Here is a 17,077-nt window from a genome sequence, read left to right as displayed (position 1 = left end):
TAAAACATAAATATCCTTCTTATGTTGGCATTTTTGGAAATGTGAACCTGTTAAAATAAGATAAACTGACTTTTATTCCAGCACCAGGAGACTCTCCTTTTTGCAGCATCAATCCTTTTTGCAGCTTCAATCATTCTCTGTACTGATAAGTTGTGTCCAATCAGAAGCATTTTAGGTTTTAATTGCCTGTCCATGTAAATTTATTATGTAAAAAGTATGATTCCAATCGAAACTTGGTAACACTTCCCAGCAGTCAAACAGACAGCCAGGGGGTTTCATGTCTTACTTGATTTGTATTCTAGTGCAAAGTGGAGGTAGGTTGTTTCTCTTAAAGAAGCATTGTTTTCAGTTCACATGGTTTGCTACACATGCTCGGTAAGTCCAAATTAAGTGATTGGACTGTTAATTTAAAGTGATGATGTCTACTAGTTTATTTTGTGTTTTTAAGGTTTTGTAATTTGGTATAAGAGTACAAAAAATGTGTATTAGAAAAAAAGTTCAACAGGAAAAAAAGAGGAGGAGTTACAGCGCAAACTCCAAAGGCAGCAGAATAGGGTCAATTACTTGGATACCCTAATAATCCAAGAGGAACTAGGAAAAAAATACAGAAAAAAACAGACTGTGCCAAATAAGAAATACTAGATAATCTTATACAGATATATATGTACAATATTATGCATACAAAATATTGAGATAGAACAATAGTAAAGAGTCCCAGCATACATACATACAGACAGAAACATACAGACATACATACATGCACATACATACTAAAATACATATACATACATACACATACATGCAGATACATACACATGCAGACAGACATACACAGACAGACACACACACACATACATACTGTCAGGGTACCTGTTGTCTCTACCTCGGAGGAGGTGAGACACTTAGACGTTCATCCTCTCAGAGGGGCTGACTCACTCATTCCTCGCAGTTCTCTCGGGCGTTTACACGCCGGCCGCGAGGGATCCGCTTCCTTTTATGACGCGGCGCTCAGTAGCCGACGTCATGACGACAATCCGTTCCGACCTGTCAATCAAGTCCCGAGCACGAATCAGGACTCGTCGGGGGCGTGATTCCTATCTAGAACCAGGGTATAAAGTAGGGCTTTCTGCATTTGTTCATTGCCCTGTCGTGGTTCTAGCTTGTCTAGTCACTCAGTGCTCTTGTTTTCTATTTGTCCCTTTTGGTTCTGACCCGGCTTGTTTGTTCTACCCTGCTTATCTCTATTACCCTTTGACTCGGCTTGTCTCTCGCTTACCTGCTCTCTCGTTCCCCCGACCTCGGCTTGTCTCTAGACCATTCTTTGCTTACTCCTTACGTTAGTCCGGCCATTCTAAGGTCCGGTATACGTACCTACCACCTGTTTGTACTCTGCGTGTTGGATCCCTGTCCCGATCCTGACACATACACACTGACAGACATACATACTGATATACATAGCTAATTTTGCTTACCCTTTTTTGCACAAGGGTGGCTGTGGCTGGTGGGAGTCGGCGTGGCTCCCGCGGCCTGGCTCTCTTCCCTCCCGCGTGGAGGGAGCTGGGAGGAAGTGACCACCGACTGCGATTTTGTATTTTTTTTTTTAAATGTGAATTTTTTTTTAAAGGGGCATGGTCGCGCTATTGCACGGCCGCAGCACTGACCGGGCCCCTGAAGCTATAGGGCCCATCGGGTGGCCCTGAGTGCTTGGGCAGGGTCCAGGACCCTAACGGGCCGGATCCGGCCCGCAGGCCGTAGTTTGAGGACCCCTGCTTTAGATTAATAAAATGCAGGATCGAAAATAAACATCAAATTTAGAGGATAAAAACAATGTTTATCTGTTTTTATTTAGTGTGGTATATTACAGTAAAGTCCTTCTATATAATCACAACGCGTTTCACCCATAGGCTTTTTCAAGTGATAATAAAATCAGGTCTTGCATGTAGCCCTATTTATAAGGCTTTGAGATAAATTATCATTGAAATATGACATCATGTAGATCACATGACCTTTATTCACATATATATATTGCATTTATCTACTGATTGCATATCATAAAAAAGCTCAGTTGTCCAAACATCTATTTAAAACATTGTGTGTGTGATCGATTAGTAAATAAAAAGTATGTTTAAAAAATCTGAATTATTTTACTGTATTTAAAGCTGCAAACTCGCTGATTCTAACGTGTAAGTTCCTTTTAGTCACCCCTATGTATTGATAGCCGCAAGGGCATTCTAGCAGATAAATGAAATTTTTTTTGTCTGTTATAAAATCCTTAATAAATAATTTTAGGGGGAATATTCGATGTAAAGGTAGTAATTTTTTTCTGAGTTAGTATACCTAAATACTGCACAATTTCTGCACCTAAAAAGTTTTGATCGGTTAAAGGGACACTATAGTCACCTGAACAACTTTAGCTTAAAGGGACACTCCAGGCACCCAGACCACTTCTGCTCATTGGAGTGGTCTGGGTGCCAACTCCCACTACCCTTAACCCTGCAAGTGTAATTATTGCAGTTTTTCATAAACTGCAATATTTACATTGCAGGGTTAACTCCACCTCTAGTGGCTGTCTATTAGACAGCCACTAGAGGTCACTTCCTGGGTTCTAGCACAGGTTTCCTGTGCTAGAGCGTCGCTGGACGTCCTCACGCTGTGTGAGGACCTCCAGCGTCGCTCAAAACCCCATAGGAAAGCATTGAAATGATTTTTCAATGCTTTCCTATGGGGAGACGTAATGCGCATGCGTGGAATTTCCGCGCATGCGCATTAGGTCTCCTCGGCCGGTGGGCGAGATTAGTCTCGCCCACCGGCCGACGTAATCACTGGGAGGAGCGTCGCGGAGGCGGAGACAGCGGCGAGGGACATCGCCGCTGTCCCAGGTAAGTGACTGAAGGGGTTTTCACCCCTTCAGTAACCGGGGATTGGTGGGTGGGAGGGAGAGGGACCCTCCAGTGCCAGAAAAACGGATCGTTTTTCTGGCACTGGAGTTTCCCTTTAATGAAACAGTTTTGGTGTATAGAACATGCCCCTGCAGCCTCACTGCTCAATCCTCTGCCATTTAGGAGTTAAATCCCTTTGTTTATGAACCCTAGTCACACCTCCCTGCATGTGACTTGCACAGCCTTCCATAAACACTTCCTGTAAAGAGAGCCCTATTTAGGCTTTCTTTATTGCAAGTTCTGTTTAATTAAGATGTTCTTATCCCCTGCTATGTTAATAGCTTGCTAGACCCTGTAAGAGCCTCATGTATGTGATTAAAGTTCAATTTAGAGATTGAGATACAATTATTTAAGGTAAATTACATCTGTTTGAAAGTGAAACCAGTTTTTTTCATGCAGGCTCTGTCAATCATAGCCAGGGGAGGTGTGGCTAGGGCTGCATAAACAGAAACAAAGTGATTTAACTCCTAAATGACAGTGAATTGAGCAGTGAAATTGCAGGGGAATGATCTATACACTAAAACTGTTTTATTTAGCTAAAGTAAGTTAGGTGACTATAGTGTTCCTTTAATGTGCCTGTGCAAAGTGCAAATAATTATCACTGCCACTGCAGTGCTGCTGGGCTGTGGGTGCCAAGAGAAACTCTGGTTATGTCAATCTTTTCACAAAGTGCAAAGAAACTGCACTCAAAAAACTATTTTTGCAAAATAACCACTAAAATACATTTACTGTGGGTATCTAAAACTTTGTATTTAGTAAACAAGCTCCGCATTCATTATCTGCATATTTAATGTGAATCTATCTTTTCATTCCAGAGAAATTCCTGCAGCCATTTTGGAATAATAAGCCCATGGATTTCAAGGCTGGTGTCCTCAGAGACTGCATCTTGTCTTGATTGTGGAGACCTGATGAAATTACAGGTAGAATTAAATGTCTGTTTTTAAAACGGCAGCAGTGTTAAAGGATCACTATAGGGTCAGGAACACAAACATGTATTCCTGACCCTATAGTGTTTAACCCACCATTTAGGGTTTGCCCCCACCCCCCTTTGCTCCCTCATTATGGGTTAAAACTCACCTTATTTTTAGCTCTCCACTGGTGCGCTAGTCCCGCCCCCTTGGTGACATCAAAATTGCCAATTTTTAGCCAATACAATGCTTTTCCATGGAAAGCACTGGATTGGCTAAAATCGGCAAGGGGGTGAGGCCAAACACAGTTTTGGCCAATCAGGACCTCCTCCTCATAGAGATGGATTGAATCAATGCATCTCTATGAGGAAAATTCAGCGCCCGCATGCATGCTCAATGGCATGGCTGCTTACTGTACAGGGGCAGTGTTTACATGCAAATACCTGAAGGGAGCTATTATACTCACCAGAACAACTACATTAAGCTGTAGTTGTTCTGGTGACTATAGTGTCCCTTTAAGTGTTGCATAAAATATGATTTGCAAAAGTGTGACTTATTCAGGGTTCAAAGTGAACTGGAAGGAAATTTTTACATTTTAGGTATGGGTTGACTGATTTTTTTCAATTTCAGCTATTTTGGCCTATACATAGAAATTCAATTTGATTTCCATGCAATTCACACTGCTCAAGGGGGTTATAGGATATGTACAATTATGCCAGATTATTTTCAACTGGAAGCTGTGTAGTAGTCACACATGCATTTCCTGATGCCATCACTTCAGTAGTTTCTTTAATCATGTAGTTTTTTTTCTAAACCAAGCTCCCATGAGCATGTTCCTTGCTCACTTGGTAGTTACTGTGCATCTTTTTTTTTTTTTCTTTTGTAGAAGGGTATGACTAAAATGTACACATCTCTTGAACACCTGTATACCGTTCAATCTTTGAAAACAATAAGTTTAAAAAGTGATAAGTGATTTCTATCCAATAAAGCAGCTTATTCACCAACAAGGAGTTCCTTTTACCGTGTGAACAATAGAACAAAACAAGCTAGTAAATAAGGTGGACTGTGCTAAAAATTATTATAATAAAATCATACATACAAAGGTAGCAGCAGATTTCGCAATTATGTTTCTTACTCTTAAAAAAGGGAAAGAAAAGTACAATGATAGTGCAGTATGTTATGAATAATATGGTGATAAAGATATATTCCAAAGGGGCACTCACGTTTTCCAGAGCTTAAAAAGCTCTATTTTATAATGGTGTCGTGACTCAAATATAACAATCTGTCACTCCAGACTCAAACATCATTTATCACGCTGATGTGTCATCTTAGGTTTAAACCTTTGTTGCCTAGGTTTGAGCATTGAGCTTATGTACTACTTGACTGCTTTATTCCCTTCTAAGCTTGCGTATTCAGCACTAGTATGTTTCTAACATAGGCCTAGTACACTATCGCATATAAGCCTGATAATCAAAGCATATGTGTCTATAATCCTGCACACAGATTAGTATAGAATCCTAATATATGCCTGTTCGAATCTTAAAACGTTTACCTACCTAACCTATGACTTTCCTACATCGTTATAAAATATAAATATAAAATGGTGCATGTACGATCAGTAACCCCTATTGTAAAGTTTGATATTACGCATGAGGAATGCCGTCGGGGTACCTCATGCTCACCTGTTGTATTCACTTGGACTGCAAAAAAAAAAAAAAAAAAAGCTCTATTTTAGGAGCCTGGATTTATTTTTGCTGGTATCAGATTCCCAAGGTAGTTCATCATATGAACAAAATAAGGATGTATACCAATAGTACAGTACGTATGTAAAAGTAGGATAAGTAAATAATATTAGACCTACTTACATTTGCTAGAGCAATGACCTGCTCTAGTATATGGAGCTGTAGGTGGAACAATCCCCACCTAGGGATATATGTAGATCCGGAACAGCAGAGTGATGGTGAGAGTATAAGGAGCTTAAGAGTGACTGGGTATTAAAACCAAATCTTTATTAATAAACAGAATGAATAAAACTATTTAAAAGTGAACGATATGGTAAAAAGAACTATAAATAAAACCAGTCCTTGTAGGCAATCCTTAATCTCCACTTGACATGTTTCGCTTGCAGCTTTCATTAACATTCACTTGTCTCACTACCTGAGCCACTTGTGTGGGTTGTAGACTCCGTCTCATGCTACCACTAGAGTGAAAACACCACCAGCATTCAAAAGTGACCAAATTATCAGCCAGGAAGCATAGGAACTGAGAAGTGGTCTGTGGTCACCACCTGCTAATTGCCTATAATTTCCACCTGTTGTCTATCCCATTTGCACAACAGCATGTGAACTTGATTGTCACTCAGTGTTGCTTCCTAAGTGGACAGTTTGATTTCACAGAAGTGTGATTGACTTGGAGTTACATTGTGTTGTTTAAGTGTTCCCTTTATTTTTTTTAGAATTTTATAAAAGTGGGGTAGTCACTCGTAACATTCCATTGAGTTCCATGAGAAATGTGCTCTAAAATTGCTATTTTATAAATAACCCCTGTAATGGCCATTGACTGTGAAATTTCTACTAGATATTCCATTATTGCAATTTCCACTGCAATTGAAGCATCTTGTTTATGTTTTCCCTAGTCTCTGCTCTGTGGGCCATCCATGGATATTCCATCGTTTCTTCCTCTTTTAAAGTTCATCCCAGAAGAGAACAACTCTAATTTAAGCATTCACATTATATGTGAAACACGCATGATGGAATATGAAAATGCAATAGAGAGACTTTTGGATCGGTGTCCTGAAGCTGTTATACAATATGCCAGACATGAGATAAAGAATGGGAGCCAGGTAATAGGTCTTGCTGTATAAATATTTGGATAGCTTGAAATTTAAATTTGACAGTCCCTTGTGTATTTTCATAAATTATAAAAAATAAACCTGTACAATGATAGGGTTGTTTACTTCCACATAAGTACATCCTCAAATAGAACAATATACACACACATTCATTACTGTATATACTGTATATACCGTATATACTCGAGTATAAGCCGAGTTTTTCAGCACATTTTTTGTGCTTAAAAACCCCAACTCGGCTTATACTCCAGTCAGAGTCTGTATTATGGCAATTTGCATTGCCATAATACAGACTGGGGGGAGAGGGGGGCTGGCAGAGCTGTACTTACCTTTCCTGCAGCTCCTGTCAGCTCTCTCCTCCTCCGTGCCGTCCGTTCAGCACCTCGGTCAGCTCCCAGTGTAAGTCTCGCGAGAGCCGCGGCTCTCGCGAGACTTACACTGGGAGCTGACAGAGGGAGCTGCACAGACCGCGCGGAGGAGGAGAGAGCTGACAGGAGCTGCAGGAAAGGTAAGTACAGCTCTGCCAGCACCCCTCTCCCCCCACTGAACTACCGATGACACTGGACCACCAGGGAAGGAGCCCCCCTCCCTGGCCAGCTAGCAAGCAGGGAGGGGGGACGAAAAAAAAAGATAATTAAAAAAAAATAAATAAATAATATTTAAATAATAATACAAAAAATAATAATTAAAAAAAAAAAAATTAATAATATATCAAATGCCCACCCCCACCAACACATACACAAACACACACTGCATCACACACTCACACTTCATTCATATACACACACTGCACTCATACACACACACTGCATTCATTATATACACACACTGAAAATAAATATTCAATTAATATATACGCACACACACTGCACTCATACACACACACTGCACTCATACACACACACTGCACTCATACACACACACTGCACTCATACACACACACTGCATTCATTATATACACACACTGGAAATAAATATTCAATTAATATATACGCGCACACACACTGCACTCATACACACACACACACACTGCACTCACACTGCACTCATACACACACACTGCACTCATACACACACACTGCACTCATACACACACACTGCACTCATACACACACACACTGCAGTCACACTGCACTCATACACACACACACACTGCACACATACACACACTGCACTCACGCACTGCACTCATACACGCACTGCACTCATACACGCACTGCACTCATACACGCACTGCACTCATACACGCACTGCACTCATACACGCACTGCACTCATACACGCACTGCACTCATACACGCACTGCACTCATACACACACACTACACTCATACACACACACTGCATTCATTATATACACACACTGAAAATAAATAAAGTGTTGAATGATTGTTTTTTTTACATTTTTATTTATTTTGGTCCAAGAAATGGCATATTTAAATAACGGACAATTTGCAAGTTGTCTACTTATTGGATTTGTAGTCAGAATACATTAACCAGGAAAATAAGCTCTACCTCATCTTTAAATTTTCCTTTTTTTTTTTTTTTTTTTTTCTTCCTTTCCTCTTAACTTCCTTTAGGTTTTCCCTACTTCTAACCTGCCCCTTCCTCTTGAATATGACAATAGTTTTGGCTCTACTATTGTTCTGCTTTTACATAGTTGTCTTGTTCTGTAACTGTATATGAAAAAAAACTACAGTATAATTAAAACAGCTGGTGTTCCAAGACTGGGTTTTCACAAAAAAGTAAAATGTTGGGAAATGATTAACGATTTGCAAACTTTAAAGGGATACTATAGTCAGCAGAACAACTACAGCTTAAAGTATTTTTTTGGGATTATACAGTTTATCCCGGCAGTGTTTTTAATGTAAACACTGCTTTTTCATAGAAAAGGAAGCGTTTACATTGCTGCCTAGGAACACCTCTAGTGGCGGTCACTCAGACGGACACCAAAGGGGCTTCCTGGGTCAGAGCTGCATAGTGTGCAACACTAGCATTCAGCATAGAAATGCTGAATGATCCGCACAGAGATGCATTGATTCATTGCATCTCTATAAGGAGATGCTGATTGGTGCAGCGCCGCGTTTTGCTGCTCATGTGCAATAGCGTCCATTGCTTTCCTATGGGAAAGCATTGGATTGTCTGAGATCATCAAATTAGATGATCTCCGTCAAGGAGGAGATGGGGCAGTCGTGACGAGACAGGCACGATGCTGGAAGAAATGTAAGTAAAATCACCTTTTTAAAGTAAGGGGTGAGGGTATCTAAAGAGTATTTTTACCAAAATAGTGTCAGGAATACATGTTTGTATTCCTGACATTACAGTGTTCCTTTACTCCCCAAATGGCAAATGATTTTGGTAAACTAGAAAAATGCATTGTGGCAACTGACATTTAATGAGGATAAGTGCAAAATAATGCATCTTTGACATAAAAACCCAAGGGTGGAGTGCATTTCGACCTGAACGGTCTTTGTCAAGCTTGACAAAGACCGTTCAGGTCGAAACGTTGTGAGTGGCAGTGGGTTCAATAAATTTGCCATTTGTATCCTGGAATGCCTGGACCGTTTTCTATTTTCTACCTATTCCAGTGTTTGGTTACTGGGACTGGCCTGTCTGCACCCAGAGATACATATTGTATGGAGATTGAGTGCATTTCCACACCCTTGTTTTTTGGTCATTGTCAGTGAAAGTGAAGTTTTTTTCATTTTTCACACACAAACAGCACTTTTACCGACGATATCATTGTTGTGATCCGTTGTACTGTTTTGTAGCCTGAGTATAACAGTACTCCCCAATGTACAGGTTTTATAGTGTTTTTGTCACTGGGTATAAGGCTTGATTTTCCTTTTTTTTTTAAAACCTTAAAATGTGCCAGGTTGGTTATGTTGCCTTTGAGAGCGTATGGTAGGGAATGAGAATTACCCCCATGATGGCATACCATTTGCAAAAGAAGACAACCCAAGGTATTGCAAATACCACAACACTGGCCAAAGCTAGCATTCATAATTGTGTTTTGCATTTTTAACAAACAAATATAAATGCTAACTTTGGCTAGTGTTTGTGACTAAGTGGCTACTAAACAAGACTGGATATACCACAAATTGAATACCCTGGGTTGTATACTTTTAAAAAAATATGTACATGTGGGGTGTGATTCAGAGATTTATGACAGATAACAGTGTTACAATGTCACTATTGATACATTTTAAAAATATATATTTTGAAACCGCAATTTCCTACTTGTACTGATAGCCCTATAACTTGCAAAAAAAAAAGCAGGTAAACTCAGGACAAAAATTTTAATCTATTTAGCAGTTGTTTTTTTCATTAGCTTTTGTAGATAAGTAAAAGCTTTTTCAAGTAAAAGTAAAAACAAAAGTTTTGGTTTTTTTTCACCGTATTTTATTATTGTTTTTAAAGTAAATTATACAACATGATACAAATAATGGTATTTAAAGAAAGCCCTTCTTGTCCTGAAAAAAACAATATAATAATTTGTATGGGAACAGTAAATGAGAGAGAAGAAAATTACAGCTAAACACAAACACCTCAAAAGTGTTAAAACAATTCTGGTCCTTAACGTGCAACATGGCCAAAACAGTCCGGTCCTGAAGGGGTTAAAAGAAGAAAAACTACCATAGCAAGAGGACATAGTCTTAAATTAGAGGGGCAAAGGTTTAAAAATGATATCAGGAAGCATTACTTTACTGAGAGGGTAGTGGATGCATGGAATAGCCTTCCAGCTGAAGTGGTAGAGGTTAACACAGTAAAGGAGTTTAAGCATGCGTGGGATAGGCATAAGGCTATCCTAACTATAAGATAAGGCCAGGGACTAATGAAAGTATTTAGAAAATTGGGCAGACTAGATGGGCCGAATGGAACTTATCTGCCATCACATTCTATGTTTTTAAGTAAAAAAAAAAAATAATAAATATTTAAAATCAGAATTTGGAAAAATTCTCCATTTGGCTATTCTGTACTGATATTTTCATCTCCGTTATATGATTTTCACAGTTCCCCCCTTAGTGATTAGACTAAACATAAGTATAATTTTCCCATTTTACAACATGGCTGAATCTGATATAATTAATTACATTAGCCACTCTTGTATAAAAGTGGCTTTGGAATAAGTTGCAAATGTGAATATTTTAGTAATTCTGGAATAAGTTGCAAGTTGTATTGGGGGGGGGGATTAATCTTGAACTCACTATGCTAATTATGTTTTGTTTGCTGCCGGGATAGGCTCTCTGGTGGAACAAGTTGCTTCCTGAACTGTGTCATCGAATCAGGCAGAGTGAAAGTGAAAACAAAACCTTAATCGCCTCTTTAAGAGGTAAGGCATTTTCATGTGACTGTGTGAAATCTCTGTACTGTTGGTTTATGAATACAGCACTCTTCTTTAGTGTTTCTATCTAATGTCCTACATGTATGTTAAATATTTAGTGATATCGACCCTCATGTTGGTGTCTGAGATTTTGCTCTGAACACAGATTCTGGAGTCCTATACCCTGTTCTAATAGCACCATTGTACATTCTCAGTGATTATAGAATTAGCAATAGCTACATTTTAACAGAAGTACGAAAAGTCCTGAACTGTTGGGTTTGCATTGAAGACTGGTTGGAGATCCACTTGTTTTTTTTTAGCCCTGTGCCCGCCACAAAATACATGTCACACATAGGAATTGATACACTTGATGATTTTGCAGCATAATTATATAATCTATAATTAACCTGCCACAAACTGGGAAATATCACACCTTCATATTTACATTTGATTTGTTACTATATAGTGCAACAGCTATGGTCTTCTAAGTAACACGTGGAATACCACACTTCACTGTAACACACTCATGATCATTCTTGAAAAACAAGATCCCAACAAACTTCCTTAAAATTTGGGGAAATATATTTTGATGTGGATTCTGAATCTGCATTTTATGCAGCCACCTTGATATAACCGTAAAGATGAGTCTTGATTACTAAGATTAAGTGTTTGTCTTGTAGACACTCTGGAGGTGATCAGCGTGGAGCTTGAGCTGCAGGACTTCCTGAATGTGCTTCCTGATGATGGAACTGCTGTGTTTTTCCTGCCTTATCTTCTAAACCAAAGAAAGCTGGATATTTAATTAATATGATTGTGTAAATTAGCAATCATCCCAAGTTTGGAATGTACAGTGAATAAAACCTCATCTGTGACTTTTGTTGTCTTTATTTTACAGAGAACCAGCTTTCTTCTGCAAAAGCAAAATGCTCTCTCCCTCCCCATATAATGGTTAGAAGAACAATTCTCTTGACATGACTTTTGTATGGTCTACAAATATCATTGTATGTAGTGTACTAATCAGGATTCTGTGACATAAGCTTTTAATACTTTGTTAAAAAAAACAAAAAATCTAAGAGAAAAATGCTAGAAAAATGAAGTGTATTTTTTTAGGCCATGCAGGATATTTAATTCTGAAATATTTTAAGATTTTGACAGTTGCTCAATCAATTTTCCAATTGTTCCTTTCTCTTCTGTAAAGTGAAACAGGAGAAAATTATTACTTATTATTGAACTAAATGATGGTAAAATAATTTTATATAATGCTCAGAAAAAAATTATCTGCACTATGTATTTACCGCTATCCCATCAATGACGCAAATCAATATGTGCTAGGTTTGCTAAAGGGAAACTCTAAGCACCATAACCACTACCGTTTAGAGTAATGGTTCTATTTTCTCAGTATCTGGGAGCCATTCCTGCTTTATTCCACTCTTTTAAAATTAAAGAATAAAATATCAAGAGTTTATGTTCTGTAACCCCACAACTCTGGACTGCAACCAAGGAAGTCTTATATGCAGAGAAAACAAACTTGCTTAAGTGAAACCACAGGGTGAATAAAGCCAATATTCTTAATAAAAAAAAAAATTCTATAATATCCAAAAGAAAAAACAGCATGTCACAAAAAAGAAGAAAATCAATTCTAGGGCAGCAAAAGGGTCAACTCACCGACAGCAAATTTAGTCATCAAACAGGGTGCCTACTCATAAGCAATTTGATTACAAGACTTCTCAATGAGACAGTGTCCAGGACAGACAACATATGCTACATAAAAAGGGGAGGGTTTACAGTAGTTACAGAAAGTAGTTCTGCAGCTTATGTAACCTAGATCTTTCATATCTCAAAAAAAATATTAAATGCATATTTATTTATATTTTTGAGGGAGGGGGGTTACATCTACTTAATGGTTTGAATTCTTATATGTATGTCCATTATCCGAACACTTGCACTAATCCTTAACCCCTATGCTAACTTCAATGTTCGAGAACTACCATAGCTTTTAAATATCATGAAATATATCAAATAGCTACTGGAACTCACCCTGACTTCTCAAGTGTATGTCCCAGAGCTGTGCTAACATTAATCTTTCCTTAACCCTTGCATTAAATGAAAACACTTATTCTTAACCAGTATGCTTATACACATATACACAATATATAAAGGAGGGGGGGGGGGACGACTGAGCATACAGCACACTTTCTACATACTGTCAGTCATTGAAGTGGTGCACAGTGAGACTGTGGCAGAGGTTGGGGCTATGTAGTCCCCTCTGCCTAGTCTGTCATTGAAGCTGCAAGCTCTATGCAGTAAGTGCAGAGGGCAGGAATATGGCATTCAGTCTTATCTCTACCTCTGTGGTTCTCATTGCACATCAATCACAGCATCAGCGACAGACCCGGGCAGAGGAGTATACCGAGTCTAATCCTCTACCTCAGTCCTGATCGCCGATGCGGCAATACAGGCAAGGGGGTAAGAGACACACAAGGGGTAAAGGATATGTGGATTAAGATGGGACTAGGTGACACAAAAGTAGTAAATGGGATTAAGAGACAAATGTACTGCTACTACTCTGTATATTGTACAAGTACAAAGCTTGCACACATCTGTTTGAAAACATGTTGTTCATTATTACCTATGGACAAGTAATTTAACCCCTTAAGGACCAAACTTCTGGAATAAAAGGGAATCATGACATGTCAGACATGTCATGTGTCCTTAAGGGGTTAAAGGGACACTGTAGTCACCAAAACAACTTTAGCTTAATGAAGCAGTTTTGGTGTATAGATTATGCCCCTGCAGTCTTACTGCTCAATTCTGTGCCACTTAGGCGTTAAATCACTTTGTTTGTGCAGCCCAAGGCACAGCTCCCTGCATGTGACTTACATAGCCGTTCTAAACACTTCCTGCAAAGAGTCATCTAACGTTTACACTTCCTTTATTGCAAATTCTGTTTAATTTTGAATTTTATATCTCCTATTTTGTTACTAGTTTGATAGACCCTGCACTTGCCTCCTGTGTGTGATTAAAGTACATTTTGCTGAGCAGGAGATAAGTAAGTTACATTTGATTGAAAGTGAACCATCTTTTTTTTTTTCATGCAGGCTGTGTCAGTCACAGCTGCACAGAGGTGTGGCTAGTGTTTCATAAACAAACAAAATTGATTTAACTCCTAAATGGCAGAGAATTCAGATGCATGATCTATACACAAAACCTGCTTCATAAAGCTAGTTACTTTAGTGACTATAGTGCCCCTTTAATTGGGGAAGTACCCTTACATACACATAGTAGTCGTACAGTGCAGACAAACTGTTCAAATTCCTTGATATATGTTCAAAATGCATTTTCTGTGTAAAATTCACTAATTAAGCAATTCCGTTGCAAAGTTTTGTAAATAACTCTACATATTTAATTAGATGCAAATGTATTTAAAGGTTTTGATTTTTTAATTTTTTTATTCTTATGTATAAATGTCTGTCGATGCATTCATGATTTTTATTCTATTCTTGATATCTCTTACCTTCCAGTACAGTGTACGTTATCTCCATTCCTCCGGTCATGTGGTCTGCCACATGACAATGCAGCAGCCAAGTGCCAGGAACAACTGCAATCATTTCAACAGTTTGAAATGTCCCAGGGAAAAGCCCAAACACGTCGGTCTGATACATGTAACCTCTCTGGTGGATAAAACAAAAAAAAGTGTGTCGGCAAAGAGAAAATAGTTATGTATCAACATTGTGTTACAGAGTTACAATAATCATTTTGAGAGTGCAAACGTGTCTGAAGATGCGTTCGTGCTGTGCTCATGGGAACAGTTCCCTGCTTTCATCAGATACAAGCCACCAGGTAACAAAATCAGGATGGTGGGACAGGATCCTGAAATATAGACTGTCCTACTGAAATTGGGTCAACAGGTATTCATTGAGAAAAAGATCTCACTGGCTGAAAGTTTACACTACTGCTCCCTCTGTTACCAATTAAATGTATCCATTTTCTTTGCATCTCTTTTTGTAATATATTTACTAGAAATGTATTTTTACTCCAGTCCATTAACTGGCTAACATGCTGAATGATCACTGCTATCATCTTCATTTGTGTAGGAGAGTCAGATGTTTTTCAAAACTCCTGTAAGAACAAAATAGTCACCTGATACATATTAATGCTCTAGAGATGACAGCCTAGCTGCATTTCTGTCTTCCATTTTGTATTTTGTTGACAAATCATGTGAATAAAAAAAAATGGTTACCTTATACTGAAAGCTGTGTGCATGGAAATGCACTGTGTGCAGATCCACTTCGTTTCCCATTCCGATCAGGTACCAAGTGATATGATCTCCAACTTGCATTGTGAGGCCGTGTAAATTTGCATACAATTTTCCATTTATACCTGGAATAAAGTTATTTATGATATTTCCGCTTAGTCACAAGCAACTCTTATGGTTGTGCATTAGAGATGTCCCGAATATTTCGCTGGCGAATAGTTCCTGGTGAACATATGCGTTGTTCGGTCCGCCCCCTATTTGTCATCATTGAGTAAACTTTGACCCTGTACCTCACAGCCAGCAGACACATTCCAGCCAATCAGAAGCAGACCCTCCCACCTCCTGGACAGCATCCATTTTAGATTCATTCGGAAGCTGCATTCTTTTCTTTTTTTTTTTTAGACAGAAGTGTGTTATATTTGAGCATGCTAGGCTGAACGTGCGTATATCATGGCTAGTTGCACTGCGGGTATGAGTATATAGCAGTACATTGTTGTGAAAGATGGCTGTCATGTTTAGGGTGTAGCTTGCACGTTATCAACTGTGTATTTATATTAGCAGCTCCACCACTAGTTATAAATCAAGTGTGAGTCGCCCCATGAGATGAGACTAGTGAATAACATAATACATGAACGGTTAAGGTAAAGGCATGTAAGGAACTATGACAATAAACTCTTTAGGAGGTGAAATAATGACATGTTTAAACGCTGGCTACTTTACAATTAGTTAATGTGGAGAGAGCAGTTCATGTGATCAAAGGCATGGTGTGGAGGATCGGCTATAGTGGGACATGCTTGGCAGGCTGCTGTTTACTGCTTGTGCTCATCCGATCCCTTCTGGGTGCCAGGTGCAGACCCTGGAACAACAAAGGCAAGTCTCTGGCTGAGTGACGGGTTCGCGGCTTGAGGTGGTGGAAGCTTGTTTTGTCGGGTGGTCGGATCTGTCCCGGTGGTGCTTCACGTCCGGTGCGGGATTGTGGTGGCTTAAGGTGGAGGCGACTGCTTGACGTGGGGCAGGCTCTGCATTTCTGTTTGTGCTTCCGGTCCTGTCTTCGACGCCTTTTGCGTTGGTAGATTTTAATGGGGACTGCTTCGCTTAGCTGTGGTGGAGCTTGTTGGGGCTGTGGTGGAGCTTGTTGGGGCTTCCTGCTTGTTATTTGCTTCCAAAATTGATTAAAGAGTCTGTCCAGCTTAGACTCAATATCCTGCCATGCTTTGCTGGTACCAGGAGGACACGCGGCTGCCGCCTTATTGGTAGAGTCGCAGATGAGTATGTCAGCCTGGGCGGCTGTGCTCTGTGCGTTCATTAGCTCCAGACAGCCTCTCAGGGGTGTACCGGGATAACCCCCACCGGTCCGGGGGGGTAACGGAGCTCCTGCCGGGAAGTAGCTGCTCCTGGGCATCCCAGGATCGGGAGATCGGCCGCCTCTCCCACCCGGTGAGCACCAGGCCACACTTGTCACGCGGAGGTAAGTAAGACTCTGTCGAGTTGCTGACCGCTATTAAGCATGTTGGGTCGGTCAGGTAGGAGCAACATTGCTGGGTCATCCCCTTCTGGGGTGAAATTTGCTTGTTGATAGTGAGATATTGAGGGAGCTCACACAATGTACGTCTTTCTTCCATGACAGCTAGGCCCCCCCCCCCCCCCCCCGGAAGCTGCATTCTTAGTGAGAGGAGGGACAGTGTAGCTGCTGCTGATTTAATAGGGAAATCGATAGCTAGGCTAGTGTATTCAGTGTCCACTACAGTCCTGAAGGACTCATCTGATCTCTGGTGTAAGGACAGCACCCCAATAAGCCCTTT

General features: G+C 39.7%; 2 protein-coding genes across 2 annotated transcripts in view; one reads left to right on the top strand and one right to left on the bottom strand.

The window, feature by feature from the left end:
- Positions 1 to 11,892, top strand: part of HPS3 (HPS3 biogenesis of lysosomal organelles complex 2 subunit 1) — a 36,324-nt gene extending 24,432 nt beyond the window's left edge. Inside the window, exons 15-18 of the mRNA XM_063442477.1 lie at positions 3,755 to 3,859; positions 6,483 to 6,689; positions 10,939 to 11,029; positions 11,701 to 11,892. Of these exons, the coding sequence (XP_063298547.1) occupies positions 3,755 to 3,859; positions 6,483 to 6,689; positions 10,939 to 11,029; positions 11,701 to 11,822 (525 nt within the window). The 3' untranslated portion in view covers positions 11,823 to 11,892. The remainder of the gene's footprint in view (positions 1 to 3,754; positions 3,860 to 6,482; positions 6,690 to 10,938; positions 11,030 to 11,700) is intronic.
- Positions 11,893 to 12,119: 227 nt separating this feature from the next.
- LOC134586726 (ceruloplasmin-like) overlaps positions 12,120 to 17,077 on the bottom strand; it is a 142,823-nt gene continuing 137,865 nt past the window's right edge. Inside the window, 3 exon segments of the mRNA XM_063442482.1 lie at positions 12,120 to 12,210; positions 14,535 to 14,691; positions 15,261 to 15,400. Coding sequence (XP_063298552.1) covers positions 12,161 to 12,210; positions 14,535 to 14,691; positions 15,261 to 15,400 — 347 coding nt within the window. The 3' untranslated portion in view covers positions 12,120 to 12,160.

Source organism: Pelobates fuscus, chromosome 2 (genome assembly GCF_036172605.1).
Source record: "Pelobates fuscus isolate aPelFus1 chromosome 2, aPelFus1.pri, whole genome shotgun sequence".
In the NCBI taxonomy this organism is placed as follows: Eukaryota; Metazoa; Chordata; class Amphibia; order Anura; family Pelobatidae; genus Pelobates; species Pelobates fuscus.
Note: the sequence above shows the minus strand (reverse complement) of the source record. Positions and strands in the feature narration are given on the sequence as shown.